The sequence below is a fragment of the Xyrauchen texanus genome, chromosome 13 (assembly GCF_025860055.1).
Source record: "Xyrauchen texanus isolate HMW12.3.18 chromosome 13, RBS_HiC_50CHRs, whole genome shotgun sequence".
NCBI lineage: Eukaryota > Metazoa > Chordata > Actinopteri > Cypriniformes > Catostomidae > Xyrauchen > Xyrauchen texanus.
The window spans coordinates 10,893,682-10,912,158 of record NC_068288.1 but is presented as its reverse complement, the minus strand read 5'-3'; the positions used below and the strand labels follow the sequence as shown (position 1 = coordinate 10,912,158).

General features: G+C 39.4%; 1 protein-coding gene across 1 annotated transcript in view; it reads left to right on the top strand.

Moving 5' to 3' along the window:
• Positions 1-18,477, top strand: part of kalrnb (kalirin RhoGEF kinase b) — a 119,057-nt gene that overhangs the window by 54,466 nt on the left and 46,114 nt on the right. Inside the window, 17 exon segments of the mRNA XM_052140801.1 lie at positions 42-260; positions 663-812; positions 3,139-3,253; positions 3,361-3,476; positions 3,668-3,790; positions 5,407-5,589; positions 5,730-5,854; positions 6,137-6,203; positions 6,827-6,933; positions 8,208-8,277; positions 8,592-8,681; positions 9,205-9,297; positions 9,445-9,556; positions 10,824-11,014; positions 11,154-11,255; positions 13,679-13,821; positions 14,671-14,773. Coding sequence (XP_051996761.1) covers positions 42-260; positions 663-812; positions 3,139-3,253; positions 3,361-3,476; positions 3,668-3,790; positions 5,407-5,589; positions 5,730-5,854; positions 6,137-6,203; positions 6,827-6,933; positions 8,208-8,277; positions 8,592-8,681; positions 9,205-9,297; positions 9,445-9,556; positions 10,824-11,014; positions 11,154-11,255; positions 13,679-13,821; positions 14,671-14,773 — 2,109 coding nt within the window.

Genomic DNA, 18,477 nt, shown 5'->3' with positions numbered 1-18,477 from the left:
TCAAATAAACCACAAACTCCTCTCTCCTGCCCTGTCTACAGTCTCTGCTTCATGCGGACTCCCTCCAGCGCACCCACCAGAGTGCCCTGCAGCTACAGCAGAGAGCAGAGCTGCTTTTGCAGGCGGGCCACTATGACCCGGATGCCGTACGGGCGTGTGCTGAGACTGTAGCCCTGCATTGGCAGACCCTTATGCTGAAGATGGAAGACAGACTGAAGCTGGTTAATGCCTCCGTGGCCTTCTACAAGACCTCTGAGCAGGTGAGTTACAGTGGAGAGTGTGTGATTATTAATATCATCAGCAAGAATCGTAAGTGGCCAGGATTGTGGTTAAAGATGTGCACTAGTGATAAACTGTTATATCTGCAATGCCAGATAATTGGCCAACATATGGCTACTTTGAGATTATCAATCAATAACAATACACACTTGCCAGATTAACAGAAATTTTAGCACCCGCTATAATTGTCAGTTTCAAAATCTACTGATTGTCAATGGCTGTTGTATATTTTAATCTACTTTATATCAGTGCTCTGTACATATCTGCATTGGTCATTGAAAAACTGATAGAACTGGTTGACCATTATTGTGATCAGTACTGAAACTTTAGTTAAGGACTCTAAAGGCACTCAGCATTGTATCTGTGTGTTTTCTCCGTCTCAGGTGTGTAATGTACTGGAGAGTCTGGAACTGGAGTACCGGAGAGAAGAGGACTGGTGTGGCGGTCATGATAAACTGGGCTCAATGGCAGAGACTGACCATGTTAGCCCTCTAATCAACAAACACCTGGAGCAGAAAGAGGCCTTTCTCAAGGTACACTCACACATGGGGACACCTGCGACAACAGAGGTCCTCTAACAAATCTGACCTTTAAAAACAACTGAATCTATAGCAAAATCGAGAATTTTTCAATATATGTGATCACGTGTTCATCATTTTTTAGGGGGCCAAAACTGAAAAACATGATGCATTATGTATAGAAATACAATAACATTAACAATGCAAAGCTTCCATCATATAGGTAAACTAAGGTAGGAATACAGGTCATTCAGAAATCATTATGGTAATAATGATGTCAAAGCCATGATCATATGACTGCCCATATATCAATACCTAATCAGTATTAAGCTACAGCCATGGCCAAAAGTATTGGCAGTGACATACATTTTGTGTTTCGCAAAGTTTTCTGCTTCAGTTGTTGTGCTGTTGATTCACATTGTTTCTAGATTATTGTGCAGAGTGATCAGATGTATTTTAAATAATTGCAAAAACAATTTCTTTATCACAAAAAAAATAAAAAAATTCCCAGTTTTTTGGCCCTGGCACAAAATAACCAGCTAACATCATTTCACTAATCATATCAGCAGCACCTGGGAAAGTTTAAACGAATACTAGTCAGGTGAAATCACTCTATCATTCTGATTGGATTATAAGAGCAGACTGATTGCTATAAAAGGAGGGAAGAAGTGCTTCCAATCATTGTGTTCTTGTTAGCAATGTTACCTTTAAAGAACGATGTGCAGCCATCATCGCATTGCATCAAAATGGCCTCACATGCAAGGAAATTGCTGCAAAGAATATTGCACCTGAATGAACCATTTACCGGATCATCCAGAACTTCAAGGAGAGAGGTTCAACTGCAGTGAAGAAGGCTTCAGGACGTCCCAGAGTGTCCAGCAAGCACCAGGACCGTCTCCTCCTGAGGAGTCAGTTACGGAATCGTGTCACCAGCAGTGCAGAGCTCAATATTGGCAGCAGGTTTGTGTGAGTGCATCTGCACGCAGAGTGAGGCGAAGACTTTTGGACAATGGCCTGGTGTCAAGAAGGGCAGCAAAGAAGCCACTTCTCTCCAAGAGAAACATCAAGGACAGAATGAAATTCTGCAGGAAGTACAAGGATTGGACAGCAGAAGACTGATGCAAAGTTATTTTCACTGATGAAGCCCCCTTCTGACTGTTTGGAACATCTGGAAAATCGATAGTCCGGAGAAGAAAAGGTGAACGCTACCATGAGTCCTGTGTCGTGCCAACAGTGAAGCATCCTGAGACCATCCATGTGTGGGGTTGCTTTTCATCCAAGGGAGTGGGCCCTCTCACAATTCTGCCCAAAATCACTGCCATGAATAAAGAATGGGATCAAAACGTCCTGCAAGAGCAACTAATCCCAATGACCCAGGAGCAATTTGGTGATGATCTGTGCATTTTCCAGCATGATGGAGTACCATGTCACAAGGCAAGAGTGATAATGAAGTGGCTCGGAGATCATTACATTGAAATGTTGGATCTGTGGCCAGGCAACTCCCCGGATCTTAATCCCATTGAGAACCTGTGGTCAATCCTCAAAAGGTGAGTGGATAAACAGAAGCCCACAAATTGTGATCAACTCCGAGCACTAATAAGGCAAGAATGGATCTCCATCAGTCAGGATTTGGCACACAAGCTGATATCCAGCATGCCAGAGTGAATTGCAGAGGTTATGAAGAACAAGTGTCAACACTGTAAATATTGACTCTTTGCATATATTGAATGTTTTTGCCAATAAAAGCCTTTCAAACTTATGAAACACTTATCATGGTTTTCCAGTATACCATAGAAACAAGTGAAAAAATTATCTACAAACACTGAAGCAGCAAATTTGCAAAACACAAAATTTATGTCACTGCCAATACATTTGGCCACTGCTGTATATGGTGTTACTCATTTCACATGCAAAGAGGTTAGACAATCATAAGACAGGTCATTACATATATAAGTGTCAAAGGGACAGTAGTTAAAATCCCTGTCTGTCTGTCTTTCAACTCTTTTAAAGGAATATTCCGGGTTCAATACAAGTTAAGCTCAATTTGTGACTATAGTTATTAGACACTTACAATGGAAGTGAATGGAGGCCAGTTTTTTTATATTAAAATACTCACTGTTTCAAAAGTATAGTCACAAGACATAAAGGATTTAACACTTACTAACCTTTTCTGTGTCAAGCTCTTAGGCTATTCCTGAACTATTCCTTTAAAACTCAATTTAGTATCAACAATTCACACTTTATTCATTATGGTATATTCACAATAATTCAGTGATGTCACTCTATGGGTGTTTAAGAGCTTTGCATGTATCTAAGAAATGTGTTGATTCCCTGGTTCTAGGCGTGTACATTAGCACGTCGTAACGCAGAGGTTTTTCTCAAGTACATCCATCGAAACAATGTGAGCATGCCGGGGGTCGCCACACACAATCGTGCCACTGAGACCCAGGTCAAAGGTCAGTTCAGGACTTATTAAAACCAGTATACTTCGTGTATGTGATTATGTCTGCATTTTTTTGTAATTGGTTATTAATCTTGTCTTGTGTGTTTTTCTTGTGTTTAGCTATTTTGAGTGAGCTGCTACAGCGGGAAAATCGCGTCCTTCATTTCTGGACTATGAAAAAGAGGCGTTTAGACCAGTGCCAACAGTACGTTCTGTTTGAACGACATGCCAAACAGGTGAGGGGCTGTTTTTTTCTTTCTTTTTCTGAGGAGTTTGATAATGTGGTGGTGTTTATTTTGCTTTGGCAGTTTAGCAAAGCAACAGGTTTCTCTGAATTTAGTCTGTTGTTCAGCAGTGAATGGAAATATGCTTATCCAACGACAGAGAGATTGTGCATAAACACATGAAAACTTTACCCTTTCCACAGGCTATAGACTGGTTACAGGAGGCAGGAGAGTACTTTCTGTCCACACACACATCTCCTGGTGATAGCAATGAAAAAACTCAGGAACTGCTGAAAGAGTATGAAGATTTCCGTGTCTCAGTTAAGGTAAAAAGCTACTGATAATGATGATTATTTTGATGTCACTAAAACTGATTCTTTAATCTCGCAGTAAATCAAGATAAATGTTTTATTTACACTAAAAATATTTTCTTTATCAGAATTTTTTAATTTTTCTCTAGTAAAAAATAAACCTCCAAACATATTTGATATATGTTAAAAGCCCAGGGATTTATTTTAATATACTCCAAGATTTACTGATGTGACAAGTATGGGCTATGAGAAACTTAATAACAAAATAATAAATAAAAAATCAAAAAAGTACTGGGCAAAAAAGTATTTCTGGGTCTCAGAAGGATAATAACATTTCAAGCCTGATGTATCAAATACGAATAAAAAAACTTGTTAAAAAACGTATTATTATTATTATTCGATTTTTGTTTATAGGATAAAAAAAGTCAATTTCCAAAAAACGAACTTTTTATTAATATTTAATATAATTTTATTTTTGCATTCAATATGTCAAGCTGTAAATTGTTAATTCATTTCCATATTTCCAGGTTTTCCATCGACCGATTGTGGATTTTGCCAATATGATAACTAATGTGGTGGGAAAGGCCGATAAGCCGATTTATCGGCCAATATTTTTTAAAACTGATTTAAGCCCGAAACACACCGGGGCTATCGGCAACTATTGCCATAGATTTTTGCCGATAAATTTAGTTCCAAAACGCAACTATCGGCACCGATTAAATGGTAAAACCGATATATCGGTCTATCTCTATATAGAATATATCTTAATTTGTAGAGAAGGACTCATGTTTTCATGGCAACATACATCAATCACTATGTCAGCGTGTTATTGCATGATAATAAACCATAAAAGTCAGAAAAGACAAAGAAAGCACAAATTAAATCTTAGCACAAACGCAACATTTCGTGCTGACTTATCCGCTATTTTAGTGGATGATGTGTATTAACCTGATCTGCAGATGTTCGTGCTTCTCATAAGTGTCCATACATGTTGATATCAGACACACTGCTCCGTGACGTTCTCATGCTTGTGAATGTATCCGCTTTTTAACATTTTCCGTTCCTTTTAAAACCGCTCATAACCGTCAAAGTACTTGTTTTAGTGCAGCAGTTGATTGACATATGAGGGGTGGTGCTTTGATGTGGTTACATGCATTATTGACCATATTTGTATGTGGTTTTTTTTATGGTAAATGGTCTGCACTTATATAGCACCTTTTTTAACCTTAGCGGTATTCAAAGCACTTTAACCATTCACACAACACCAACCCTGCGCTAGCCTGCCATTGGGAGCAACTTGGGGTTCAGTGTCTTGACCAAGTAGGACACTTCAGCATGGAGTCGTGTGGGCCGGGAATCGAACCACCAACCCTGCGATTAGTGGACAACCCGCTCTACCAACTGAGCCACAGACCCCCTTATAAGCACATCCGATCACAAAACTTTTTAGACCCCTTTTAGACCCAGATTTAACGCTGACCACATGAGATTGGGTCACCAAAAACACATCTTAATACCAGGTGGAAACAGGGTCTTGGACAGCAAGCCAAATCAGTTTACCTAGGTTTAAGCAAAGACAGTGATTGTATTTTTCCATCTATAAACTAGGCTCCTCTCATGTTCTTTTCCAGCAAACTCAGGAGAAGGTGAAGCTCTTGATCCAGCTGGCTGGTAGTCTGGTAGAGAAAGGGCATGTCCACGTAACGGAGCTGAAGAGGTGGGTGTCGACGGTGGACAGAAGGTACCGAGACTTTTCCATGCGGATGGGTCAGTACCGCTGCAGCTTAGACCGAGCGCTGGGACTGTGTTCTGAGGTGAGAGGCAAAAAAACACAAAAATTTATGGGATCTTAAATTTTGGTTGTTAAAATTTTAGATCTTGCTGTTTTTTTTCTGCTTGTCTGTTTTTAAGTTTCTGGTTATTCAGCAGTACTTCCCTCTGTTCTCTTTAACAGGACCATAAAGACCTGGAGCTGGACATCATCCCTGCCAGCCTGACCCACACTGACCCAGAGGTCACCCTCAACGACCCCGACCACGACATCAATGAAGAAAAAAAGAAATCTGCCAGAAGGAAAGAGTGAGTGATAAAATGAACATCATCCCGCAGAGAGATTTTAAGGACCAATCAGAGTCTTTGTCCTGCTCTTCGTGCAGTGTGCCAGTTTCCTGGGCATAGGTTAAGCCTATAGTCCCAAACTAAATTACAGCATCAATAGCTTCTTCATAGAAAATCCTTGTTAATCTAAATGGTTTTCGGAGGAATTAGTTATCTGATGTGAAGTGCTGTCTTGGACGTACTTTGCATTCGAATGTCTGTAATTGAGTTGAATGTCAGCAGGGTTTTTTGCTCTCTCTGTAGGTATATTATGGCTGAGCTGCTGCAGACGGAGAGAGCTTACGTACGAGACCTGCAGGAGTGTTTGGAGGTGAGAGTGGCTCTGTTGTGCCACAGAGACGGCGAGACTTGCAGCTAAGCATTCAGATTTAATGTTCGACATAAACTTTCTATTTTTAAAAGTTTGTTAGTCATTTTAGTAATGGTTCTTGACAGCAAGAATCATAAAAGGTTACGTTGTTATACACTTTGACTTTGAAGGAGAAGTTTAGCAGAATGTTCACACAGCTTTTTCCACACAATAAAAGTGAATAGGGACAGAAGACTGTCAAGCTCCAAATTGACATCAAAAAGTGCCATTAAAGTACCATAGCTGTAGTTCATCGGAACTGTGCGCTATATTCCACGTTTTCTGAAGCTGTGATATAGTTTTGTGTGGAGAAAAGACTGAAATAGAGGTTGTTTTTCACCCAAAAAATATCTTCTCCTCCGCCATAGCTATCAAATCTCATTTGTGCAATTTAAATATGTGCATATCCAAGTTTGGAAGCTACAGCGGAAGATACATTTATCATTCTGCTAAATTTCTTCTTGTATGTTCCATGGAAGAAAGATAGTCATACGGGTTAGAACTACACAAGGGTGAGTAAATAAGGACAGAATTTTAATTTTTGGTGGACCTATTCCTAACACTCATTGTTTGTTTATACACAGACGTTCATGTGGGAAATGTCGAGCGGAGCGGAGATCCCATCTGGAATCACTAACAAGGAACATGTGATCTTTGGGAATATTCAGGAGATTTATGAATTTCATAACAAGTACGTTTGAAGTCTTTCATACAGGCAGGGTTTCCAGGTTATATATGCTCGATTTGCATTTGAAGTGCTGCAGCTCAACACTAAACTGTCACTTTTATGGTCAGCATGTGAAGTGTGTAAAAATCCAGTTTATTTTCTTAATAGAGAAATTGATTTTTAACGATAACATATAAACCTTTCAATACAGACCTAGCATGAGCACTAGGGCTGTCAACTAGGCTGAGAAACTAAATTGGAATTTTTACATTAAATATTCCCAAAATTTTTATTAAATTCAAATAATGTAGTTGCATGGTTACTGAGCTTAAGCGCGCGGTATTCAGCTGGTCATGTGATTCTAAAATGTCAGCCCCCATGAGGGCGCCCCTGCCCCCTGTAGAATAAAACAATATAATTTTTGATAATATACTTTTCCATTTAAATGGATAGATCATCTAAAAATGTAACATCCTCTCATCATTTATGGCTTTCATCTGCTAAACTCAAATTAAGATTTTTAGAAGAATTTCTTAGCTTTTTTGGTCAATACAATACAAGTAAATGGGTGCCAAAATCTTGAAGCTCCAAAATCACATAAATCAGCATAAAAGTAATCCACACAGTGGTTTAATCCATGTCTTCAGAAGAGATAAGATAGGTGTGGGTGAGAAACAGATCAATATTAAAGTCCTTTTTTTTCTATAAATTCTCCTCCATGCTCATTCATTCAATCTCCACTTCAACTTTCACTTTCACATTCTTTATCTTGCGTTTTTGGTGATTCACATTCTTCATGCATGTCGCCCCCTACTGGGCAGGGTGATGAATTTGTGGCAACAATGGACTTAAATATCGATCTGTTTCTCACCCACACCTATCGGATCACTTCTAAAGATACGGATTAAACCACTGGGGTCGTACGGATTACTATTATGATGTCTTTATGTGCTTTTTGGAGCGTCAACATGTTGGCACCCATTCACTTGCGTTGTATGAACATACAGAGCTGAAATATTCTTCTAAAAATAATTAATTTTATTAAGAATGAAGAAAGACATACACATCTGGGATGACATGTGAATGAGTGCATACTGAGAGAATTTTCATTTTTGGGTGAACTATCCCTTTTAAATCTAGTTGGTAACATTGTGATTCATCTCAGTGCTGGTTGGTTACATGGCTTATAACTCCTTATTGAGGAATTTTTGAAATGCTTATGAAGAAAATTAATTGGATAAATATTTGCTGAAAATGTCAATTGAATTATGATTTTGACGTCCTTTCATGTTTTTCAGTATATTTCTAAAAGAGCTGGAGAACTATGAGCAGCTTCCAGAAGATGTGGGCCACTGTTTTGTCACATGGGTGAGACGCAGATGAATCATGTGTTCTTTCTTCATAAAAAATATAGCTTTGTTTGGCGCATATTGTGTTTGCAGTGTGGACTAGTCATCATCATTTTACTCCAGATAAATATTTTAAAACTAATGTGTGCTGAGAGGTTGGAAATGATTGGGAATTGCATTATGCTGCATTTTTCTGACCATTATTTAAAACTTGAAAGGTTTCAATTCAATTCAGCTCTGAAGCATTAATATTAAATTATTTATACTACATCCAAACTCTGGTGAGATTATTACATTACAGTGAACATGTTTGTTTGTGTCCATGTCCTAAAGGCTGATAAATTCCACATGTACGTCACCTACTGCAAAAACAAACCCGACTCCAGTCAGCTCATCCAGGGCCAGGCCGGGAGGTTCTTCGATGTGAGTTGTCTTCCATTTTTCCCCTCAATGTTTTAGTAGGATATGATGGCAGACAGAGCACTAGAAAGGTGCAAAAGCTCCAAATCGCCAGCAAAGATATAGAGAGCCCCTAACTTAACCCCTTCCCTGCCCCTAATCATGTGTGGAAGTGACGCCCCCTTTTGAAGTTGGCGCAACCCCCTTTTGGAGTTTCCAACACCCATATAGAGCTCTCCGGCTTGAAGCTATACCTACTTGCATTTCTTAATGGAGGTTTTTGTGGCAAAGAGGTTGAGATGCTGGAGATGGTTTAGAGGGCAGAAAGGGGGCGCCAGAGAGCTGCTGTCATCCACCCGCACAACTCTGTTCCATTCAGATCAATAAAAGTCACTAATGATGCACAATATTGTCATCAGAGAGGAAGATGAATTAGCAAATCTCTATCATGGCTCAGGTTGGCATAAAAATCGAAATTGACTATTTACTTAAAAAAATTGCTGTGATTTTATTTTTTCTTGAATGTGTGTGTGTGTGTCTCTCGCAGGAGATCCAGAGGAGACATGGACTGGCCAATTCCATCTCATCATACCTGATCAAACCCGTCCAAAGAATCACCAAATACCAGCTGCTGCTGAAGGTGCAGATACAATGATAGTTTTATTCTGTCTTTCCCTTGAGATGCTGTGATGTGTCTGGATAATTATCACATTTTAAATAGATTTTGAATCCATTTGGATGACTTAATCGGTGTGTTATGTGTGTGAACATGTATTTTTGGGAACAGGAGTTGCTGACGTGTTGTGAGGAAGGTAAAGGAGAAATAAAGGAGGGATTGGAGGTGATGCTCAGTGTGCCCAAACGTGCTAATGATGCCATGCATGTCAGCATGCTGGAGGGTAAGTGATAATTACAGCATTTCTAAAAAAGAATGCAGCATAACTGTAGACAGAAGAACTGTGCTTTTTTTATTTTACAATTGTATCAGTCACTGAGTAATTAAAAGGTCTTTTTCATCATGTTTATTTAATTAACAGCTTTGTTATAAACAGTTTTAAGTGTTAGTAACATGCTTGCGTTTCACATCTTTCATATAAGCCTTAAAATGTAATTAATTATTAATGCAAATTTAAAGTTTTTAAAGAAATGGCAAACAAATTGACTTTTCTATTCAAATGCTTAGTTTAAAAAGTTTGTATAAATTAGGGAATTTACTCACCCTCATGCCATTCCAGATATACATGACTGTCTTTCTTCTGCAGAACACAAATGGAGATTTTTAGAAAAATATTCCAGCTCTGTAGGTCCTTACAATGCAAGTGAATGGTGACCAGAACTCTGATGGTCCAAAAAGCCCCCAAAGGCATCAAAAAAATAATCCATAGGACTACAATGGTAAAATCTGTGTCTCAGAAGCAATATGATAAGTGTGGGTGACCAACAGGTCAATATTTAAGTCCTTTTTTACCACAAATCTCCACCTTTGACCAACTCCAACCAGTATGTGCACAAATAATGTGAATCGGCAAAAAAACTAAGAAGAAGAAGAATGTGGAATTGAAAGAATTTTGAGTAAAAAAGGACTTAATATTTATCTGTTATTCACCCACACCTATGATATCACTCCAGAAGACATGGATTTAACCACTGGAGTTGTATGGATTACATTTATCCTGACTTTATGTGTGTTTTGGACCATCAGAGTTTTGATCACCATTCACTTGCATTGTATGGAACAACAGAGCTGAGACATTCTTCTAAATATCTTAATTTGTGTTCTTTATGGGTGGGATGGGTAGGACATGTCCCTTTAATTTGTGTGTGTTATAATAAGTGGCGGTCCAGCATAGGAGTTTGTTATTGTTTATGTTGAGTGCTCTTTGCGACATCAGTGGCATTGAGTGATAGCGGGAGGCGATCTAGAGACACGCTCTATTTGCTCACGCTCCTTTCCAGTGAAATTGCAACGCATAATGCAAACAGATGTGTGCCTGCACATGATATATAACCACTAGCATACAGCTGCAGTATTCGTAATAAAATAAAAAGTAACATTTTATTCCAGAGGAATAACAACATATCTTTAACTAGTCCTTAAATCTGCTGGTCTAACATTGTGTTTGATCCTTAACCATTACAGGGGCATCTTTGTGATTGTGGTTTCAGGTTTTGATGAGAATCTGGACGTACAGGGTGAGCTGATCCTACAGGACACCTTCCAGGTGTGGGACCCCAAATCACTTATCCGCAAAGGCCGCGACCGCCACCTCTTCCTCTTTGAAATCTCCCTCGTCTTTTGCAAAGAGATGAAAGACTCATCGGGACGTACCAAATATGTTTACAAGAACAAGCTGCAGGTAAGTTGCTTCAGGATATCACCTTGTTAACATGTGTAAACACCATCAGATAAATGAGATCTGCAGAGCCTTAAAAGCTTTTTTCCCACTTAACTAGTAAGTAATTAGTGAGGGTGTGAATTAAAATGTGTTTTGACAGACATCAGAGTTAGGAGTCACGGAACACATCGAAGGGGATCCGTGTAAGTTTGCACTGTGGGCCGGACGGACGCCAACATCTGACAACAAAACAGTTCTCAAGGTAAGGTGTTTTTAAGTCTGTGTGTATCTGTGACAAATAAGGTTTTACATTTACAGTATATCAGATTTCACATGGAACCGAATCCAAACCCCAAACTGCACAATATAAACAGCTTAAATCATCTGGATTCAGACAGATTCCACTGCATGTGGAACTACATGTGAGTGATGGTGGCATAGTGGGCTAAAGCACACAACTGTTAATCAGAAGGTTGCTGGTTCGATCCCCACAGCCACCACCATTGTGTCCTTGAGCAAGGCACTTAACTCCAGGTTGCTCCGGGGGGGATTGTCCCTGTAATAAGTGCACTGTAAGTCGCTTTGGATAAAAGCGTCTGCCAAATGCGTAAATGTAAATGTAACTTGTGTTTGTGTTTTTTCAAGCAATGTGTGAGTAGTTCACTGCAGAATTTTATATTGTTTCGAAAAGGGTTACAAAAGGTCATGATGATAAATCGGTTTAGCCCAGCGTGTGCAGCACAGCACAGTTCGCATCCCCAGTGTGAAGGTTGTAACCTGTTAATATGGCCACCGAAATGAGCGCACGCTCAAGATCTGCAAGAGCAGTTTGTGCGAAATAAGACTTATGGTTAAATTTGCTTATATAGTTTCAGTTATGATTACTCTATGAAATATTTTATATGTTAATATGTATAGTATATGACACATTGATAGGATTGGTCTTTGTAAACTAAATCTGCTATGCTGCTATAGAGCAAATACTTGCTATTGCTAGTACATACACAGACATGCTAAGTTAAGCACGTAGACATGCTGCTGCTGCTGCTGCTGCTGCTGCTGCTGCTGCACAGTTAGACAAAACACAAGACATGCTGCATCAAGCATGTTGGACATGCTGCTACAAAATTAGACATACATACATCCCCCAATGTAGCAGATCTAGACCAGTGGAGCTGGGGTGGAGGTGGGTTTCAGAGAAAATCTCTTGCCACACTGCAGTGAAACCAGCATATCTGCAAAACTAAGCAATTTAAATGTAATTTAAATGACAAAAGAGAGTACAAAAGTTGATACAAATACATGTCTAAGGACCTATCGCTGTACACTTTACGAGCCGACTGGCTCAACATATCACGTAAGCGAGCTGATTGGCCAACAGGTAACATTCAAAAAACGTTCAGCTTGCTGCATGTAGAGTTTCATGTCTGAACATCAGTCATTCATTTTACTCAGCATAGAAGTCACATTAAAGGGATAGTTCACCCAGAAATGTTCACCCTCATGCCATCCCAAATGTGCATGACTTTCTTTCTTCTGCAGACCATACATTTTGATTTATTTAGAAGAATATTTCAGGTCTGTTGGTCCTCACAATACAAAAATGCCAAAATGTTGATGCTCCAGAAAGCCATAAATTCAGAAATTCATCTCCCTGCCCAGTAGGGGGCGACATGCATGAAGAATGTGAATCACCAAAAACACAAGAAGAAGAATGTGAATGTGAAAGTTAAAGTGGAGATTGAATAGTAAAAAGGACTTAAATATTGATCTGTTTCTCACCCACACCTATCATATCACTTTAAAAGACATTGATTTAACCACTTATATGTAATATGAATTACTTTTATGAGTTATATGAATTACGTTTATGCTGACTTTTGCAGCTTTAAATTTTTGGCACCCGTGCACTTGCATTGTATGGACCAAAAGCTGAGAAATTCTTCTCAAAATCTTTAGTTGAGTTCAGAGAGAAAGTCATACACATCTGGAATGTTATAAGGGTGAGTAATTGATATGACAATTAACATTTCTGGGGTGAAATATTCCTTTAAAGTGGCAAATATGCATTATTACACAGAACTTTTAATGCCGCACAGACAGCCTAAATTTACACAGAATACCAGTCACACTTGAATGTAGAGTATTGATTCACGTGTTAGACAGGCACAGTTTGACATGACAGAGGGGGGGAAATGCTGATGTAACAGAGAAAATGCAAAATAAAGAGAAAAGTATTGAAAAGAGTGCTAAACTGCCCAATATAACATCAGAATAAACAAAGCATTTTTGCCCTAAGCCCTGGCTTATTTCTGACTATGGTGCACATGTTCTGACAGTTTGAGCTTTACATTTACATTTATGCATTCGGCAGACACTTTTATCCAAAGCAACTTACAGTGCACTTATTAGCCTGGAGTTAAGGGCCCAACAGTGGCATCTTGGTGGTGCTGGGGCTTGAACCCCTGACCTTCTGGTCAGTAGCCCTGAGCCTCAACCACTGAGCCACCACTGCCCCTTTGATGAGCTTTGGTGCTCATTTGGATGATGCAAGTTCAAATCTTTTCATCTCAGCATTTCCTGTTTTCTTCAAAAACTATTTCAATGAAAGTGTCAAAAAGGCTCAAAAACACTTGTGTATGAAGCTAAGTATAATTGTTACTATGTCTTATTTCTTCTCTGAAGGCCTCCAGTATAGAAATAAAACAGGAGTGGATCAGGAACATCAGGGAGGTGATTCAGGAGAGAACAGTCCACCTGAAGGGGGCGCTAAAGGAGCCCATACACCCTCCAAAAACCCCAGCCCGACAGCGCAGCATCAGCAAGAGGTATACTGCTAGTCCTGTATGTTACTGATGTCTGATTCGCAAAAGTTTGAAGGTTGAACCGATTCACAAAGCTCTTGAAAATCAATTGACTGTAATGGAGAACGTTTCAAACATTGAAATTAAACAAAGACAAAAACATAGTGTTAAACACCAGTCATTTATGTCTTTAAAACCAAGCGGGGGGTGGTGGTGATGGCGTAGTGGGCTAAAGCACAGAACTGGTAATCAGAAGGTTGCTAGTTCGATCCCCACAGCCGCCACCATTGTGTCTTTGAGCCAGGCACTTAACTCCAGGTTGCTCCAGGGGGAATTGTCCCTGTTATAAGTGCACTGTAAGTCACTTTGGATAAAAGCGTCTGCCAAATGCATAAATGTAAATGTAAAACAAACTTTGGAACTAACCAATTTGCTAAAATGAGAAATCCCTGTGCAACAAAATGTACTGAAGATTTTGTCACTTTTTCTTGTTTACCCTATTCTCTCTGTTCCTCTGACCTAATAAAAACCCAGTGCTGCAGATATTAATAAGTCCATCTGTTTTACCTTAAAGTAGCCATGAAGAAATGTGACTGTATCCTTTCTTGTAACATTGTTTCAGTTTGATACAGCAGTGTATCTCAGTTGGTACACCAGTCAGAGAATCTTAGCATGGCCATTGCATTTATTTATGTTCTATATCTAGGGGTCTCTGAGACCCCAAACAAAAGTATTGCCACGTTTTAATGGTTCCAAACTATTAAAGTAGCTTGCCATCTCTCAGAATGCAAATAGTTGCTCTTCATGTCTCATTGTTCATTGTGTATGTGATCACAATGAGAATGAGTTTGTAACATATATGTCATCTTCCAGGGACACTACTGAGGATGCGGACAGTCAGGGTGATGCCAGCAGTCAGCCCGACACAATCTCCATCGCTTCCCGCACATCCCAGAACACTGTGGACAGTGACAAGGTAGAACTACAGTAAACTACATCAACACAACACCACAATAACACTAGGGCGTCTACAGGAACCGGTTGGCTGTTACTATATTGCCAGTTAGCTTGGCCAGGGGGTCACATGATCAGAAATTTAAGCCAGACAGGATCTATATGCAAAGAAAATAATTTAAATGTATCTGCTTGCTCTTTTGGATGTTTGTGAGTGTACAGACTGTAGTGTGTGTGTGTGTGTGTGTGTGTGTGTGTGTGTGTGTGTGTGTGTGTGTGTGTGTGTGTGTGTTCATCTGTATCCAGTAGGAGTTCCTTCACCTATGGAAAATCTGACTCTGCTCATACACACATATTCTATGTGTGTTTAGCCAGTAAGCAGCTGCCTTGCAGTGTGTGTGTGTGTGTGTGTGTGTGTGGCTCTGGTGTGTGAACATGTCAGGGTGTGGTTATGTTCAAATAAAGTCCAAAATATCAACTCCTTTTTCTCACTTATAAAGTATACTAGTTTGATTTATGGTGTTTTTTTACTTGAACACATTTGATATAAAACACAGAACCATTAGACATGTCCTCAGGCATCGTCAAACTTACTGGTAAACTTTGTTTTTAACCCATTAGTTTAGTACTGTGACTTACAGTGTTGCCCAACTGTGTTGTTATTTTTGTCTGCAAGATGATTCGTTTATCCTCGTTCTTTCTCCGCCTTTAATGTGTTTGTTTTTGTTATATAATTTCTGCTCTGTCCCGCTTAAATTTGATTCCGATTCACTGTTTTCCATCCAGTGTCGGTGCGACAAAATGGGAACACCATTCCCTCTGTGATCTCTTTATGTCATTTCTCTGTAATTTTATGATGACTTGCTCCTGAACTTAACCTCAGGCTGGTCGTTTCTGCTCTTGTTTAATTTGACCATATAATTGCAGACAAAGAAGCTCTGACTCCAGTTTTAGCTTAGTGTGTTCTAACAGCACACACATCAGTTGTTTGGCATTGCTCAGTGTGGTTTGACTTGAGATGTACTAGTCTCAGCCTCAAATAGCACACCCCTTTATATAGACTTGTCATATTCTTTATTTGTATACACTAGACATTTCTTGACTTGTTTGTGTCTCTGGTTAGTTAGGGTTGGCATGCTGTCAGCGCTTGCTGTCAGTGTGAGTGAATGTGCGTTCGCGTAGCTGTCCAGAAGCTAAACCTCTCATTGGAGAAGGTGAAAAATTATCCTTTTTTCCCCATTTGGAAGGCCCAATTCCCAATGCACTCTAAGTCCTCATGGTGGCGTAGTGACTCGCCTCAATCTGGGTGGCGGAGGGCGAATCTCAGTTGCCTCCTCGTCTGAGTCTTTCATTCCATGCATCTTATCACGTGGCTTGTTGAGCGCATTATCGCGGAGATCTAGCGCATGTGGAGGCTTCACGCTATTCTCCACAGCATCCACGCACAACTCACCACGTGCCCCGCCGAGAGCAAGAACCACTTTATAACGACCATGAGGAGGTTACCCCAACATGACTCTACCCTCTCTAGCAACCACACCAATTGGTTGCTTAGGAAGCCTGATTGGAGTCACTCAGCACGCCCTGGATTCAAACTTGTGACTCCAGCTGTGGTAGTCAGCATCTTTACTTGCTGAGCTACCCTGGCCCACCCTTTTATGAAGGTTAGTCTGTAGTCATTATAATTACTTTCACTGAAAACAAAAGAAGTTTATGTCATGTGTCCATTTACAGTAGTGTGTGTGTGTGTGTTCGTGTCAGGGATTAAAATGACTATGAGCTAAGGATGGGTGAAGTAAAAGTTGCAGGGTTGCCAGATCTGGCAAGAGAAAAACAAGCCCAAATAAGCCACTTGCCTCACCAAAATGAGTGAAAATGAGCCATTAAATTTAGTCTGGTGTGGTGAATTTATCAGCACTTAAATGATAACAAGCATACAGATAATTCAAGTATAATTTTTATCACAGATCTGCTTCTCAGTCAAAACCCAACAGCATCAAATCTGTAGTAATGCATCATATCATATATAATAATTTAGTGAAGACTTGGAAACAACTGAGAAATGTAGAACAACAACAGGAAGTACACGGGCAACACGGAGTAGTAATTCCAAAAGTGTACTGTGATAAAAAAAAACTGGTTACCAGCATTTAAAAATAAAGTTTCCACTCCAGAACAATTGAAAATGACTTTGTTCCCATTTTCAGTTACATCTGCAAAACAAATTGCAAAAAAAATGTTTTTAGTCCCTTATTTGTGTGTTTGCTTAGTTAAAGTTTAAGGACAAAATTCTCAAAAATGAGAGCAAAATCTAACAAAACCTCCCATTAGGCACATTCATGGACATTCTCAATTGGAAAATTCATTTTTAATACTTTTTTATGTTTTCTTTTAGGATTAGGGTAAGATGTAGTTTTTAAAAAGCTTTTTTAGCTTAGCTTTTTAAATTACTGTAGATAACTATGTAAACGTGTTTGTGTGTGTGTGTGTGTGTGTGTGTGTGTGTGTGTGCGCGCGTGCGCGTGTGCGTGTCTTGAAGCTCTTTCTGTCTTTATCACACATGCACATATGTACATACACACACACACACACACACACATACACACATCTTTGACCTCACTATTTCCTTCTGCGTCAAAAGACACCAGTTTAGGGTGTTCCATCTTTTCATTGCTGCCTTCGATATTTCCTTCTCTCTCACTTTTCTCTTTACTTTTGACTCTCTCTCTCTCTCTCTCCTTCTCTCCAATTTGGGCTGATCTCTCTCGTCACTCCACAGCTGTGCAAATGTAACTGACAGTTCAGTAATTGTGCTCCATACTCTCTAAAGAACATGTTTAGCATGAGTTTAGTCTCCAGCTCTGTGGGACTGAGAGGTTGGGTTAAACCGTTAGCTACCTGACTGTCCTCCAATCAGAGGGAATATCTGGTTGGCAGACTCACTTCTGGTTGGTTGAATTGGAGGTACAGATCATGCCCAGGTGGAGGAGCTTCAGAATACCCAAGAGAACCAGACCTGTAAGTTAACATGTGGCGATCTGGATTTTATGGGGTTTTGGAGGACTAGATTGGCTGGATGTTTTTTTTGTATTATTAGTGCTAGTTCTTGAGAAGGAATTACTGTTTTGATGCTGATTGGTATGTGAGTTTTAACTCTTTGATTAAACGATTTAATCACAAGGTTTATACAATAAAATAGTTTTATTGTAGCTGTAGCTCTATTGTAATGTGATGTATTGGTACATCAACTCTAGGACTGGGACCATTTTCACTTGCCACTTTTGTTACTGAACTGACACACACTGGAGAATTTCACATTAAAGACAAGCATGATTTGTGTTTCGAGGATGTGTGTTAAGGGAGCAATACAAATTTCCATCACATGTTAAAGTGTGTGTATGGGTGTTTCTCAGACTCTCTTGAGACTCAAACTTAGTCGGCCACAAACATATCCACACAAACACACACAGATGCTCACACATTGTATATGTCATTGAACTTTTTTGGGATATTGACTGCATGTCCTGCAGTGGGCATGCTACACTCTATCATAAACTACTTTAATCAGTTAATTAATGTATAATTATTATGCATGAAGTTTTTATGACATTATTAATTGAGAGACTACATGAAATATTAATACTTTTAACATGCGTTTATCACACTACAGTACCAAATAAAATGAACCAGTGAAGGCAGAAAGGGGATTTACGTTGGTGGAAAAAC